The following is a 17033-nucleotide window of genomic DNA, read 5'->3' on the forward strand; positions in this document are numbered from 1 at the left end:
TGCGCTCTGAGGGAGCCGGTCATTTCCCGGAGGGAGCCGCGCTGTGACTCCGGCTGCGCACCAGGCGGCCGCGGTAGTGGAGAGGCTGTGGATCCCCGCGGGTCGTGCGCGTGGAGGTGCTGCCGTGGCTGTGTGTGTGTCTGTCTGTCTGCCTCTCACTGTGAGTGTGTCCGCTCCTGTCTGGTCTCCCCCGGTCCCTCTGTGCCCACGTCTGTGAGCGCGTCCGCCATCGTGTCCGTCCCCGGTGACTGAGCCTGAGGCCCTATCCAGGCGTCCACCGTGTCTGGTCTCCTCGGCGCCTGTCTGGGCGTCTGGGGGTGAGTGTGTCTGCGCGTGCGGGTGCGTCTGTCCTGTCCGAGGCGCCCCCTGCGTGTGCACCTGCGCCTCTGTCTGCGGGCGTGGCTGCCGTGTGTGCGGTGCGTGTGGGGAGCCCTCCTGAGGGCGTGAAGAAGGCTGCCCTCCTGCACAGAGGGCGTGGCGGAGGTCCCTGCAAGCCAGCCCGAGCCCACCTGCTTCCTGCCCTCAGAGCCTCACCTGGCTGTGGGGGGGGCGGGGGCGGGGGTGGTCGCAAGGGGCGGGGCTGAGAAAGAGGTCAGAGACCCCGCCCCATGCTGCCGGGGTGGGTTATTGAGGGCGTGTGTGGGGTGCTCAGGGTATGGCTCCGGGCATCTTAAAGGCCTTCCAGTGACTGTGAGGTAGGGACCCTCACCAGCCTCAATATGGAAATGGGGAAACTGAGGAAGAGACTTAAGTGAATCCCCCAACTCCACAACCAGGCATCGGTTTCCAGAGCCCCTATACCAACCACCTCACAAATGGCAAATCCCGGTTTTTCCTTAGAACCAAGGGAAGGAAGGAAATGTCAGGAAGCTTGGACACAGCAGGAGGATCAGGAGCTGCCACCACCCCCGACTCTGAGGCCACACTGGGCACATGCCACTTCCAGGGCCGCTGTGACTTAATGACCTCCTTTAAATGTCACAGAAATTAGAATTGTGATTGCACTGCTATAAGGACAACTGTAGCCCAGGATGGTCTAAATTTCCTTTTTCTCTAGTACTTTTGAAATTACTGATGATAATTTCAGGGGCCCCTACAGGTGTCAGGGGCCCATGGACCACTGTACCTCCTGGGTAAGTCGGCTCTGGTAGCCTCGTAATAAAAGGAGCCCATGTCTTTAACCTCGCATTGCAGGGACAGGTAACATCTCCAGAATGAATATCTTTGTCTAAATTAAATTCTATTCAAGAAATAAGGTCACCGCACTCAGGGACATAACTTCGCTCCTGTTTCCTGGAGGTATTCTGGGATTTCAGGCTGGGTGCCTGGCCTTCTGTCCTATACAGGAATTGGTTTTAGGTTGGTTGGTTGGTTGGTTGTTATTTGCTTCAGCGATACAGTGCTAAGATAAACATCGTTCATAGGTTTATTGATTTTAGATAGAGAAGAGAGAAAGAAACAACAGTTATTTGCTTCCCACTCATACCCCGACCTGGGCTAGGGGATGAATCCGGCACCCTAGGCCCTGGCCTCGAAACAGGGATTGTACCTGACTCTTTTGTGTTCCAGACAACGCTCCAACCAACTGAGCCACTGACCAGGGGTGGACTGAGTTCTTACTGTGTGCCTCATGGAACCAGGCGCCCTGCTGATGATTGAGCCTCACAGTAACCTTATGAGATCTGGGATAGACGCTCAAGGTGGAGGCGGCGCTACAGTGTCTTGTGGGTCCTGGGTTCAATAGTCAGACCCACTGACTGTCACTGGGTACTGTTCCTTTAGGCTATGGAACTGACAGTATCGCATGTCTATTTGTGTGTGTTGGGGAAGGCTCACTGTATTGGTGTGACGTGTGCACCGAGCCATTGAACCCAGATGAAGTCAGCCCAGCCCGAATGCCATCTTTGTCTTGTGTGTGTGCCTTATGTCCTTGGGCCTCAGTTTCCTCATCTGTGAAATGGGGTGAGTGGAAATAGTCCCCATCCTGTATGTTGTCATGAATATCAAATAAGAGAATTTGTGAAGGGCTTCATATGTCATAGATTTCCCCAAAATGCGTTCACAGTTAACCTATATACATGTTTCTGTCTGCCTGTCTCCAAAGGGTGTGTCTGTCTCTACTGTCTGCATTGTGGGGCAGACTTCGACCTGATTTCTTCCTGTGCCTTAGTCTTTCTCCCCCTTTGCACAGCCTGCCCGTACCCCAGTCACCATGGGCACTGGAAGAATGGCCACCCAGTCACTGACCCGGAAGGCCCAGGTGAGTCATGTCACCCTTTCCCAGATCACTCCTAGGGTCAGTTTTCGGGGCAGGAAGGACTCCCTGCCACACGTGAGCCCCACGCAGGTCCACGGGCCTAGGGCCCAGGCATCAGGCCCTTTGTCCAGGAAATGTGTCCACCATAACATGGTAGGTTACTGTACTGACACTGACTTTTCTCAACCACATGGGACACATTAGCTGTGGAGTGACCTGTCCTACGCTGGGGATCTGTGGAGACATTGGCAGGCACCTGGAATGACATGTGAAACCTGTTCCATCTAGCGTGAAAGAGGCCTTGGACTGGACCTGCTGGATAGGAATCTTGAGCAATGGGCAGACCGTAGTATATGCCCAGGGGACAGTCAGAGGATGGCCGTGGGGAGGGATCTGTGAACATCCGCAGATGTCACCTTGAAGTTTTATGGTTTTTTAGCGGGTGGCTATGAAGTGTTAATTATGATCTCGGATGCTGAAATAAATCCAGCTAGCAGGATTATTGGCCAGTAACGAACGGAGGACTGTGGCTCGCTCTGACCAACAGCTGAGAGCAAGAAGCCTCATCCTCCTTTTATTAGGATTTCAAAAGTGACTAGAACAGGGGCTGTGACATTCCAGCCAACTATAGGAGAATTTTACAAGTGAAAAAATTCTTACCAAGTGTCATTAAAATATGTAAAATACAGCCAGGGTAACTCCTAGTTTAGCTAGCACCTGTCCAGGAAGCAAGGCAGACCCACTAATCCTCAATGCCAGCTCCATTTTAAGACTTTATTAACAAGGAGGCAGATGGAGTACACAACAGAACTCACTGTTCCCAGGATTCCATGATCCAGTGGCCTTAACGGCCTAAAGCTGAAGGTGGAGACAAGATTTGGTCATCATCTCCTGGGTCATGGGACGACACGTGGGCGGAGGAGCATGAGAATGCCCCGACCCAGAGATCTGTCTTCCTGCAACATGGCTATGTTTGGTATTCTGTCAATTTCCTCATATTCAAGAAATTTGTTATCATATATATACTTTTTTCTCAGTAGGTTAGAGCATCATCTTACTAATCCCAGGTTGTGGGTTCGATCCCTGGTCAGAGCACAAAGGAGAAGAAATCAATGAATTCATCAATAAATGAAAGAATATTTCTTTCTCTTTCTCAAATCACTATATTATATATGTCTGTGGATAAATGTTTTCATGTTTTTCCTCCAGAGGATATGTTTATTGAGTTTTACCCAGAGAGGAAGGGAGCAAAACACAGGTGTAAGAGAGAAACCTTGATCGGTTGCCTTTTGCGTGCGCCCCCACCCCAGATCAAATCAGTAAACGCTGTATTTACGGCATAATGCTTCGAACAACTGAGCCTCCGGATTAGCGCAAGTAATCAACTTTCCCCTCCAGTTTGTATGACTGTTTTCTTTTTTTTTAAATGTGCTTAATAAAGAGGTGGAGCAACTGTGTAAAGATTTTTTTAGTTCTAGAGAGAGGTGAAGTGTGGGAGAAATAAGAGGATAAGACAGAACAGTATGTGAGAGAAACATCAATGGGTTCCCTCTTGCATGCCCTCAACTGGGGCCCTGACCAGCGACACAGCCATGTGCCCTGATTGGGAATCGAACAGTGACCCTTCGGTTCACATGGAATTCACTTCACTGATCCAATCTGACTTGTGCTGGGGTGGGTATTTTAAAGGCCTTTCAGAAGTCCTTATAGTTATGGGCTAGGACAGTTTATTTTCTCACCACAGTGTAGCAGGGTCTAACACTCTTTCACTTGGCTGTTGTTCCTTTCTTATAATGTATCAAATACGAACAACAAGTGGAATAAACTAACCTTGCGGTAGGAGAAACTGATATCACATGATCTCTTTCTGAGTAGCATCATTCATGGTATTTGTGAGGTTTGATCTTTAGGAAATATTTATTCGCCAGTTCTGCAGGCTGGCAAATTAAGGCTCTCTGCCTCCAGTGCCTCAGCTCGGTGGAAACTCCCTGTCCAGCAAAGGTTTCGGGGTCATGGATGAGGACAAAATTATCCAGGACATTGTCTTTTTTGTAAAAGGAGGAAAGGTGGCAAATCTCTGTAGTGGAGAACATCATTGAATGCTTTCTCCTGGTTCCTTTTACTGAGGAGGGGATTTGGAAGGTTGAAGGTCAAGACTTATGAATCGTCAGTAGCTTTCAGATGCTTGGGTTACAGTGGACAGTTACTGATTACAGATATCAATGTGAAGAACACACTGACCGCTCTGTCAGGGTCTGTTAAACGTCCTGATGCCTTACAGACATCAGGTGCAAGGCTTCATACCTTTTTAGTACACACTGTTTATAGTTAACTAAAAGATAAGAAAAGCAGAGCAAGCTCTAAAGCATAATATGCATTCTTCAAATCTAGTTCCCATGGGAACTTCCTGAGTGTCTGTCGAGTCATGTCTTCCTCTACCTAACCAGTTTTCTGACCAAGTCTTATAGGCCTCCGCGGGGGTACGAGGCATACCTAGCTTGCGGCTGGGCTACATTTCCCGAAACCATACAAAACAGTCCTGAACAGCAAATTATTTATCATATGCATTGCTGGTCAACATGAATCTGAAGACTTTTATTATTTTTAACACATTGCGTACCGGGGTATTTAAATGCCTTTTAGAAATGACGAGAATTCTCGCCACCCGTGTGCAATGTGTTAAGATTTCATTTCTTTTGAGAGCAAATGGAAGCAAGAAAGAAAGAGAGGTAGAGAAACATCGATTTCTGACAGAAACATGGATCTGTTGCCCCCCTCATGTGTCCGAATTTGGACTGCACCTTCAACCTTTGGGTGTTTGGGTGTGCTGACAGTGCTGCAACCAACTGAGCAAACTGGCCATGGCTGAACATTTCTTAATAATGCAGTCACACAATATTTGGCTTTTGGGTCTGGCTGTTTTCGGTGAGCTTCGTGTTTTTAATATACATCTATGTCATATCAGGTGTCATTTTTCATGGCTCTTTACTATTGCTTCATAAAGGTAGACAGTGTGGTGTACATTTGGGTTGTTTCTACTTTGTGGTGGTTGTTAGTAATGCTGCTGTGAATATTCATGGACAGTTCTGTGTTTGATCTTCTCATTTCTCTTGAGTGCAGTGTAGGAAATTATGTTTCCTTTGATAACAGTATAATTAACCATTCAAGATGTGATCCAACTGTTTTCCAAGGTGGCTGCACCATGATGTCTCACTTTTGCCTTCTCTGTAATGGTTGCTTTCATTGCTTAGGATTTTTTGACGATTCTCATTTTCATGTGGTTGGGATTTGAGGGTTACATTTCTTTTTCTTAATCTTTTTTAGTGTAATTACTTTCTGACTTTTCTAAAAATAGAGCCTTCCCTGGCTGGGTTGCTAGGTCGTTGTAGCAGTGTCTCATATACCAAAAGGTTGTGGGTTCAAATCCCAGCTCAGGGTGCGTTTGGGAGGCAGATGATGGATGTTTCTCTCCTTCCTCTCTCTCAAGTCAAGACATATGCCTTTGGAACAGAATTAGAAAAGGAAAAAATTATTACGTGGGCTCTCCCAAAGGTTGAGTGGGACATAGCATCAAATAATAATATGAAATTAGTGTTAAGGATTAAAAGCCTATAGATGTATATGAAATGTCCAGTTAATAGGATGAGAAGAGCAGTAGCTGCCATTACCGGAAGTTCCAATAGCCATACAACACTGGAATCACACGTGTGACCTCATTTACCCTCATAACAGCTACCTGGGGGACGTTGTTACTAGGAGGTCCACATATCAAACAAGCTCATAAAGGTTGTCGGTTGTCTGAGGAAACAGCCGGGACTGGGAAGCAGAGCCAGCCATTCATTACAGGCTCTCAAACACAGATATTAATGACCCACTGCCCTGGACCACACCCTCATCATGTGGTGGTGGCCCCAGGACAGAGGAGGCCAGCATAAGTCCTGAGTCCCTGGCAGGTACTCAGAACCCAGAGGGATGGCCAGCACATGAGGCCCCTCTCCAGGAAAGTGAGCTGTGCGTGGTTCATGATCAATGACACATACGTTCCTCTGCTCTGGCATCACAGACAGGGAGGCTTGAACTATAGGAAGTTACCACAGTTCTGGGACGTGGAAGTTGGAACTGAAGGCGTCGGGAGGGCACTGCCACCTCTGTGGAACCTGGGGAGGGTCTGTTCCAGCCGTGTGACTCAGCCTCTACTGGTTCCATGGCTCATGGAACCATAACTCCCATCCTCATGTGGCATATACCTGCGTGCGTGTCTCTGTGCACAAATTTCCCCTTTTTATAAGGATATCAGTCCTGTTGCCTTAGGGGACACACTTCTCCAGTGTGACCTCATTTTCACTGTGTACACCTGCAATGACCTTGTTTCCAAATTAGGTCCCATCCTGAGATGTTGGAGGTTAGCACTCAACACAGGAAGTCAACACAAATCTCAGCAAGCAGCATGACTTACACTAAAACCCTGAACAGAGCCACTGCCTATTGAGTGACAGGTGTTGTTACTGGTTTGGTGACATCATTATTGTCATATCTTTGTCCACAGAGTGCCAAGCCACATTCATTAGGCACAGGGTCATGGTTTCTGCATCCTCAGTGCTTGTCACTGCTGTTTAAGCCTCAGATCTTGACCCACCTGTCCCTACTTGGAATGTCCCTCCAAGGCCCCCACCACAGATCACACCTAGCTTCCCGGACGCTCCTTGAGACGCTGAAGTTCATGCACTAGTCATGATGACATTGACGAGATTGTGAGTCTCTTACACAGGTTTCGGTCTGACAAGTGTTAGGTGATATTTCATTGAATTTCAACTTGCAGCCCCCACATGATTTGTGATGTTAGGTATTTTTCATGTGTCTGTTGGCCATGTGTGTGTCCTCTTTGGAGAATTGTCTATTTAGACCCTTACCCATTGTTTAATGACATTGTTTGTCTTCCTGGTCAATAGCCCCATAGTTAATATTTGTCCATCCGAGGACCATCCAGTGCACTTAGTCACCTGTGACACAGCGTGATCAGGTTCTTCCAAGCTCTGCACCCTGCAGACACGACGTCACATGCATCCTGTGTACCTTCCTGATCCTCTCGGCCCTTCTGACCTGGTATCTCGGCCCTTGTGAAGAGGGCCCTGCGGTGACTGGTGTATGCTTCCTCTCGCAGGACTCGGTGGCATTCAGGGATGTGATGGTGGACTTCACCCAGGAGGAGTGGCAGCAGCTGAAGCCTGCGCAGAAGGACCTGTACAGAGACGTGATGATGGAGACCTACTGGAACCTGGTCTCACTGGGTAAGGGCCATCTTTGCCATGTTATACACCACCTGTCCGTCACCTTAGGATGACAGAGAAATTAAAAAGATGCACGGACCTGATGAGATAGTGCTCAGGTTACTCGAGGCTAAAAATAAAGCACAAGGTGATGAAGTGGGGAAGAGTATTTACCACATGCTAACATTTAGAGGATTGTAAATATGTAAAGACCTCAGAATAATGAGAAAAAGACATGTGAATGATTGAGAGATGGACCAAGGTTATGAGTATACTGTTCACATATATAGAAATGCGCACAGTTACACTTTGTAAAGATTTATAAATCACTAATAATCAAGAAGTACTAATTTAATCACAGAAATATAATTCCCACCCATGAGGTACGCAGACATGAAAAAGGAAAACATCCCCGGCGAGACGTGGCACAGATGGTTTTACTTTGTCTGGTATCCCCAAAAGTTGCAAGTTAAATTCGCTGTCAGGGCACATACGTAGGTTCGAATTTGATCCTCATGAAGGGCACATATGGGAGGCAACCAATCAATGCTTCTCTCCTTCCTCGCCCCCTCTTTCCATCTCCCCCTCTAACCACTGCCCCTCTCTCACTCTCTCGATCTCCCCTTTCCCCATTTTGCCCCTCTAACCTCTCCCTTTCTCCCCCTCTCACTCTCTGTTCCCATTCCCTTTCTCCCTAAGTATATTTTGGGTGAGGTTATAGAAGAAAAAAAAACAGTAACAGCTTCCTGTGATATGATGTTCTAGGAAAGGGACTCTTCATTTTAGGAGCATAAAGTACAGCTCTTTGGGCAGACAGTTTGGTATCATCAACCAAATATAAACGATTCCATTTCTGGGATATATCCATTTAGAATTTTCCAGTAAGTGTGCAGTTTTCAGAGGAAGAAAAATCAAGAGCAGTGCCGTGCATGCTCACCTACAGGACTGACTGAACGTATCAGGGTGTATCAGTTCAGTGGAAATACGACGTTCTCCAAAGCTGAACACTCTTTGTGGTCGCTGACACAGAAGGAGGTCCTGGGACAGTATTGTTCAGGAAAAACACTAACTTTCAGAAGTGGAGTATGAGTTCATTTCTTTAAAGCAATTCAGGAAATTCAACTGACCTATAATTAACTATACATAGTTGATTTGAACTATTTGATGCGTTTTGACATTCATGTTCACCCGGGAAGTAATTGTCGTGATGCAGCAGAGTCGTCCAGTAACCCAAAGACTTTCTCTTTCCTGTCGGCCAGCTTCATTCCCACGGTGACCAGTGGTCTGCTTTATGTCACTGCTGTTTAGTGTGCCTCTTCTAGATGATGATATATATGGGATTATGTAGCCCGTACTCCTTTTTTTTTTTTTTCTTTCACTTCTTACCCTTGGCTTCACTTTTTTTGAGGTTCAATATATTTTCTGTACATATAAATAGTTAGCTTCATTTATCTCTTTTTAAAAATTTAAATCCTCATCTGACAAAATTTTATTGATTTTAGACAGAGCAAGAGAAATTAGAGTTGCCTCCGTACGAGTCCTGACTGGGGATCAAACCCACAACCTTTTGTTTCGAGGGACAATGCTCCAGACAATCATCTTAGCCACCCAGCCAGGTCAATAGTTAACTTCTTTTTATTTCAGTGTAACAGTCTACTTCATGGAGACACGACCATGTGTTTATACAATCACTTGATTGATAAACATATGGGTTGTTCCCAGTTCTGGACAATTTCCTGGAGACACAAGATGTCCTTTCTATTGAGCACAGTTGGTCATACAATGGTGCGTTTTTAACTTTTTCAGAAATGCCACCCTTTTTCCCAAAGCACTTGTCTCACTTTTGCTTCCAGCAGCAGGCATTGGGCATTGCACTGCTCCGTGTGCTTGTCAGAACTGAGTATGCTCAGCCTTTCTCACTGCAGCCACTCTGGTTGGTGAGCGGTCTTACCACGGCCCAGCTGACAGCTGGTGCTGAGGGCTTCCCAGGTGCTCCTTTGTCAGCGGTCTGTTCTCTTCGGTGAAGTGTCTGGTTCAGTCTTTTGCCTGTTTATTTGGGGTGGTTGTTGCTTCCATAACCTTAACGATGGAAAGTTCTTTACATATTCTGTTTTTATTAATTCTCATACAAGTCTTTTAACAGATGGCTGTTTAGCAACTGTTTGTCCCATTCTGTTGGGAGACTTTTCCTTGATGGCATCATTTAAAACACAATTGTTTTATGTTTATGTCGTCCAGTTTATTTATTTTGTTGTTCCCTGTGCTTTCGGTGTCACATCGCTGGGAACATTGCCAAACCGACGGCCGTGAAGAGTTACTCTGGTTTCTTCTCACAGATTTCCCCATGTGGAGCTGGCAGTACGCAGATCAGTTAAGTGTAATGTTAACGAGTGCTCACAGTGATGGAGGCAATAGACTTGCATGCGGGAGCTTCCTTTCCACCATAGTGTGGACAGAAAAGGCCTACCTATAGGAACAAAGGCTCACTGGGACCTCAGGATGAGCGCTCATGGGAAGGCCAGGGGAACAGCAGGTGCAAAGGCCCTGAGGCTGGAAGCACTGGGCTTGGACAAGGACATCAGAGAGAAACAAAGAAGAGGGGCAGTGGATGGCAGAAAGCACTCAGGGGAAAGGAAGACATTGCCTGTGATCACCATGCACTGAGAAAGTGCTGGTGGGTTTGATCTGACGGCTGAGACTTTCTTCCCATGGAGCGGACCGTGCGTTGTAAGAGTGGGTCTGGCGCTCTGTGTTGGCACAAAGGGTCATGGGTAGTTCTGGTGCAGTTCGCAGTGTTTTCATATGAGGTGGCATTTGTTAACTGTGATGGTGGTGGGAAGTAGTAAGTCAAAGATGACTACTAAATCTTTTTTTTTTTCTATTTAAATTTTTCATTTTCTTAATGGTTGCAAAATATACATAACATAAAATTGACCATTGAACTGTGTTTATGAGTACGGTTCAATGTCATGTGTACATTCACATTAAGTTCAACTGTCACCGCCATCCACCTCCAGAACTCATAATCTTCCCACGACGGACGATCTATCTCCTCTAAACAGCAGATCCCCATACCCCTACTCGAATCCCGGCACCCAGGTCCTACTTTCAGTCTATCAATTTGATGATTCCACTTACCTCATATGAGTGGAATCATATGATGTCGGCCATTTGTGTCTGACTTATATTTCTGCGTCTCTGATGGGCCTCTGTTATTTGGGAGCAAAGGTTCCAAAATCACAGGTCTTGCATGCAAGTGCATTAGCTTTGCGATACCCCATAGGGGAGGCTCACGGTCCTTGGATCATTCCTCAGCAGAGCTCCGACAGGAGGTCCTGATGGGGAATCCATTTAGGTGGTGTCAGCATAGAGATGAGACTGAATTCCAGGCTCTCGTACTGGGGGGACTGGTCAAAAACTCGGGTGTTGTGGGGCCAGTGTTGCGTTCAGTGGGGGAAGGCGACTGCTGTTTCCCATTCCCGCTTTTTCAGCTGTCACCTAGGAAGGAGGGCTCCATATGGCAGGATCTTCACTGTTTCAATGAGATTATTGTGCAAGTTTTCAAACGTTGGGTACAACTGTGAGGTCCATGTCCAGAACTCAGAACAGCCCCAAACTGAAAACAGATATTAGTACCCCACAGGACACACAGAGGAGGGGACTGGATCTCCTGTGGTCAGTAGTGAAGGACGAGTGTGCACAAGGAGGGTGAGGAGTCAGCAGCCAAGGCCAGGCCACTCCTGAGCAGCGTATGTTGTGGGGTGGTTGGTTGGGGAGACAGGACTATCATCACATCCACTTGTGAGTCGGGTGTTATTTTATCCTTTTTAATAAAAGCGGGTGGTTTGAGAAGCACAGCTAGCTGGGAGAGTTAGGACGAGGCCTACAAGTGAGGAGCGAGCCGGGTGCGGTGAACACTCTCTCGGTTAGCGGGATTCTTGCATCCGCTCCTCCAAGCCCGCCTTCGTCCTCTTTCTCTCCAGGGAGCTATCCACCCATCTGTGAGCTCCCCTGGCTGCCTTTGCACCCACTCCCAGGGGGACCTTTCTCACTCTCTGCTCACCTCCCGCAGCCTCACTGTTTCAGCTCACTTCTTCCCTTCTCCTGTTGCCCCCATGACAGGTTGTCCCTGCTCTCAGGCTGTGCCTTATCATGTTTCAGCTGTGTTAACTACACATATGCCATCTCTCTTCCCAACCCAACCCTTCAGACATGGAGACTAGACCTGACCTGAAAGAATCGGACCCACAGGAAGACGTTTGGGAAGACAGACTCTCTGTTGCGGTGGTGGCTGAAGGAGCTACAAGTGATTGTGCCTGGGGTTGTGCCTATGAAGGAGCAAGGACACAGGGTGACCTATCCAGATGGCGACATGGGAGCCCAGGGACCTATCTGTGGCATTTGAACATGTCACCAGCATTAGCCCCTCGAAGTCATGAATTTAAGGCATTTGTCCAGCAAAGGCCCTTTTCGACCCCACCCAGATCTGAAGGATGGAGAGGAGCAGGGACGCACCCGTCCGCCATGCCTAGGAAGAACTTACATGCTTCAAGCCTAAGTTCCCCTTCGAAACCCCTCACAGTGACGAAGTCCTTTGTGTGTGGGGACTGTGGCAAGGCTTTTGGCTATAACTCATTCCTGAGGAACCACCAAAGACTCCACAGCAGGGAGAAGCCCTTTTCGTGCACCACCTGTGGGAAGACATTCACCTCGGTATTGGGCCTAACTGCCCACCAGCGTGTGCACACTGGGGAAAAGCCATACACATGCGGGGACTGTGGCAAGGCCTTCAGCCGGAATGGGAACCTGATTGTTCACCAGATGACTCACACCGGGGAGAAGCCATACACATGTGAGGACTGTGGCAAGGCTTTCAGCCAGAACAGGAACCTCATCCTACACCAGAGGACACACACTGGGGAGAAGCCATACGTCTGCGAGGTCTGTGGCAAGGCCTTCAGCCTGAACAGTAACCTCGTTGTTCACCAGAGGACTCACACTGGGGCGAAGCCATACACATGTGAGGACTGTGGCAAGGCCTTCCGGCAGAGTGGGAATCTCATCCTGCACCAGAGGACGCACACTGGGGAGAAGCCGTACACATGCGAGGACTGTGGCAAGGCCTTTCGGCAAAGTGGGAATCTCATCCTGCACCAGAGGATGCACACTGGGGAGAAGCCGTACACATGCGAGGACTGTGGCAAGGCCTTCAGCCGGAGCAGGAACCTCATCCTGCACAGGAGGACACACAGCGGGGAGAAGCCGTACACATGCGAGGACTGTGGCAAGGCCTTCAGCCGGAGCAGGAACCTCATCCTGCACAGGAGGATGCACAGCGGGGAGAAACCATACACATGCGAGGACTGTGACAAGGCCTTCATCCAGAAGAGGACCCTCATTCTGCACCAGAGGACTCACACCGGGGAGAAGCCATACACATGTGCAGACTGTGGCAAGGCCTTCAACCAGAAAGCGCACCTAGTCTTGCACCAGAGGACGCACAGCAGAGAGAAGCTGTATGCATGCAGGGACATTGGAAAGGCATTCACACAGAATAAGGTCCTCATTAGACACCAGAGGACGCACACTGGGGAGAAGCCATATGTTTGCTGGGATTGTGGCAAAACCTTCAATGAGAACAGTAGCCTCATTGTTCACCAGAAGACGCACACTGGGGAGAAGCCTTATTCATGTGGGGACTGTGGAAAGCCCTTCACATGGAAGCAGAGCCTCAGCGCACACCAGAGGACACACTGCAGAGAAGCCTTATGCATGGGAGAATTCCGGAAAGGTCTTCACACGGACCGAGGGCCTCAGCGTACAGTACAGCAGGGGACGCACACCAGGGAGAAAGCGTGGTGAACAGGGTCTACAGAAAAGGCTTCAGCTAGAAAGGCAATCTTGTTCTGTACCAGAGGATGCACATCAGGGAGAAGCCTTTCTTGTGCACCATGTGTGGGAAGCAGTTCACCCATCAGTTGAGCCTCCCCATCCACCAGCATGTGCACACAGGGGAAAGCCTTACAAGTGTGAGGACTGCGGCAAGGCTTTCACCTGTAACTCATACCTTCAGAGCCACCAACTAATTCAGTCTGGGGAGAAGCCCTAATTGTGCCACACCTGTGGGAAGCAGTTTGCCCAGCCTTCGAAACTCCCCATCCACCAGCATGTGCATACTGGGGAAATACCTTTCACATTCGGAGACTGCAGCAAAGTCTATAGCCAGAACATGAACTTCATACTGCTCCAGATGAAGCACATATGGAGAAGCCACATCCCTCAGTGGACTGCTTCAAGGCTGTAACTCACCTGAGAAGAGTTCTGAGGATCCACTCCAGGTTGAAGTTCATCCTGCATGCTGTGTGTGGGAAACAATTCACCTGACCTTCCTGCCTCACCATCCATCCACCAGTGCATGGACACCTAGAACAAGCCATATGTGTGCGGGGACTACATAAAGGACTTCAGCCAGAAGACACACTTCATCCTGCAGCAGAGGATGCACTAAACAGGAAATCAAGAAGGAATGCATTTGGGGGCTTGCACACAAGCCCCAACGTCCAGGTGCCTTGTGATTCAACCAGCCCTGACTCGCACATGAGTCCCCCTGATGCCAGCAGCTGCACACAGCTCCTGGTGGCCGGATCACAAGCCTCTGAGATCAAAGAAGCAAGAAGAACAGTGTCTCCTTTCCCATAGTGATAACATGTCTTGTGGAACGGACCCCTATGGTTTCCTGCTTTGCTTTGTAAATTTGCAAACTTAACATTTACCTTCATTCCGCTGAAGGAATGTATGTTAGGCACGTAAGCTTTTCTTTTTTTCTTGATTCTATTTTTAGTAATGTTTGTAACTCAATAAAAGGAACAGTTGGACTGTTAGTGTTCGCTGATAGCCTGAGCGAGCTGCAGCCCTCCATTCGTTATTGATCACTCATTCCGTCTGCTGGATTTTACCTCCGCGTCTCCGTTCCACAAACTACAGCAACACGCACACTGGGGAGAAGCACTTCTCGTGCAGATATGTGAAAAACAGGTCATCTGGAATTTGACTCTCACTATCCAGAGGTGCTTGCACAACCTGGAGAAGCCCTAGGAGTGTTCCATCTGCCTGATGCACTTTACAAGACACTCATCCGTGACAATGCACCAGCATCACCACCTCAACAAGATACCGTACAAGCATGGGCAGACCTTTGTTAGGCACTTCTCACTTACCCTCCACCACAAGATCCACATGGGAGAGAAGCCATATGTGTTTGGCAAGTGCAGGAATACCTTCTTCTGGGACATTAACATTACGAGCACTAGAGGAGGATGCACATATAGCAGTGTGTGTATTCCATCCAAGGATCCATGCCCAAGGTGTTGTTCCTAGCCCATGCGCCAGTGCCAGACTGGATATTGGAGCCCACAGGTAGGACTAGGACTTTAGAGAAGTCCTGCCCAGACGAGTCTCGGCAACGTCAGCGCTGGGGGGAGGCCACGCCATCCGCCATGCACACGAGCTGCTTCCAAGGCGTCCACAGGGCTGCATGGAGAGCAAGTCCCGCAACACGTCTAGTGTCTGGGAACATGGCCGGGGCCCTGTGGCTCCAGACTGACATTAGTAAAGTGTTCTAAGGGCTCAGACAACGTATTAGGTGTCTGTTGGCCCCCATTTCCTGGATAGTAAATAGGAGGAGGGAGAGGAGAAAGGAAGAAGCGAAGGTTAGCTCCATGGGGACATTCTCCTATTGTCACACAGGCCTAAATCTAGTCAGAGGTCAGGTTGTGACCATCTGGGTTTCCTCGTTTTCCTCACACCCATCCCAGTTTCCCTGCAACAGAAGTTGCCAAGTTGTTCGTGAAGAAACAATTATTCGTTCAGCGTTAGGAAGTAACACTAATGGCTTCAGATGCCAGAGTTTCTCACAGTGCAATATTTTGTTTAAATAATAATTTAATAATAGACACCACGTTATTTTAAACAGTTGTCAAGTGCAAAAGCTATAGGTAGCAGCTGTCCTGTCAAAACGACTATCAACATTTTTGGGGAGTTGTTTTTTGACCGCAAATCCCAGGAAGCCTGCCCCAGGTCTGAGGCCATCTGCCCCTCTTTACAGTAATGGTTTTAGATGCCCAAGTTTCTCATAGTGATCAGTTACATTTTGTGTAAAGAAATCTTTTAATCAGGGACACTCATGTTGTAAATAGTGGTCAGGTGCAAAAGGTACAGGTAGCAGCAGTCCTGTCAAAATGTGTGTCAGTGCTTTAGGGGAGTAGGCACGCAATCCCACCCAAACCCCATGAGCGAAGGTAGTTGCCCTAGGTATGAGGCCACCCACCCGTCCCAGCCCTGGATTCCGGTCTTGGGAAAGAATGGTCAGACTGCAAGGCTGAGCCCAGACCTCAGCCTCAGAGGTGGGGGAAGGGCACCCCCTGCAGGAACCCTGCAGCTCGGGCCCCCTCCCTACACGGCTGTTTCAGTTACAGGAGAACAATCCTCTCTCAGATCACAGTGTATCCTTCACCCACTGCATGCCGACTGGAATTTTGTAAAAATGAAGGGTGCCTTTAGTCTGGCAGACGCATTATCCAATTTATGCCTGACCCTCTACCTTACTCAGTGTAGTTACTATTTCATTTTTGATGATGATAGCAATTATTGATACTAAATAGCAAATAATATAAAAATGGTCGTCTGTTAACAACAAAATACCTAAAGTGTTTCTTAATAAGTGGGTAATTACACTCAGAGCCCTATTATTTCTGGATTTCTGCTGAGGATACCAAGGCGAAGATCCCTAATACTCTGCATAAGGAAATTCCTGGACACAGTGAATCAACCCAAGGGACTCACTGGAGGGTGAACTGGGAGGGGATCAACCCACCTACATTTTTAGGAGAGAGCTGTGTGTGCTTGTGTGGCTTAGAGGCCACACCCACCTCCCCTTGCTTCCTCCTGGTAGGCGGGGACAAATGCAGGGGACAGAACAGGAGGGGAAGAAGCCAAGGAGGAAAGAGACAGGGTAGAAGGAAGAAGTGATGAAGGAGAGGAAGGAATCTCCCAGAGGCGCTGACAAAAGCAGAAACAAGTGACTGATAGGAACAGATTGGGAGCAGGAACTCTGGCACATCTGCCTCATTCAAACCCCAGCTCAGTGCTTTGACCAGTGTAACACGGCACGTTTTCCTGGACTGTTATAAAGAGGCTGATGACATCGTACCCCAGATCCTGAAGGAGAGAGCTGACAGATAAGGGATGGGGTACTTTGGGCATGTTTTTGGCTTCTGACCTTTTGGGGAGCAAGGGAAGTGCTGGGTCCCGTGGGAGAACAGGGCTCACTGCCCTCCTCAGGTTGGAATATTGTAAATAAAGACCTGTTTTCCTCAACACTAGTTGTTGGGTTTTACACCGAGGCACCACGCGAAAGACCAACCTTTCTCTCTGTAACAGTCAGCCTCAGTATAACAGTCCAGCAAAATATGTGCCGTGTTGCACTGGATCACTCATGGTTGTCCTCTTCT

General features: G+C 48.3%; 1 protein-coding gene across 1 annotated transcript; it reads left to right on the forward strand.

The window, feature by feature from the left end:
- The first annotated feature begins 1696 nt into the window (after positions 1 to 1696).
- LOC149995617 (uncharacterized) lies at positions 1697 to 14460 on the forward strand. Its single transcript, XM_090259754.1, has 3 exons — positions 1697 to 2260; positions 7419 to 7545; positions 11735 to 14460. The coding sequence occupies exons 1-3, from the start codon at positions 2213 to 2215 to the stop codon at positions 13384 to 13386; spliced, it is 1827 nt and encodes a 608-aa protein (XP_090115880.1). The 5' UTR covers positions 1697 to 2212; the 3' UTR covers positions 13387 to 14460.
- Positions 14461 to 17033: the final 2573 nt, after the last annotated feature.

The sequence above is a fragment of the Furipterus horrens genome, unplaced genomic scaffold (assembly GCF_987537825.1).
Source record: "Furipterus horrens unplaced genomic scaffold, mFurHor1.1.pri manual_scaffold_13, whole genome shotgun sequence".
In the NCBI taxonomy this organism is placed as follows: Eukaryota; Metazoa; Chordata; class Mammalia; order Chiroptera; family Furipteridae; genus Furipterus; species Furipterus horrens.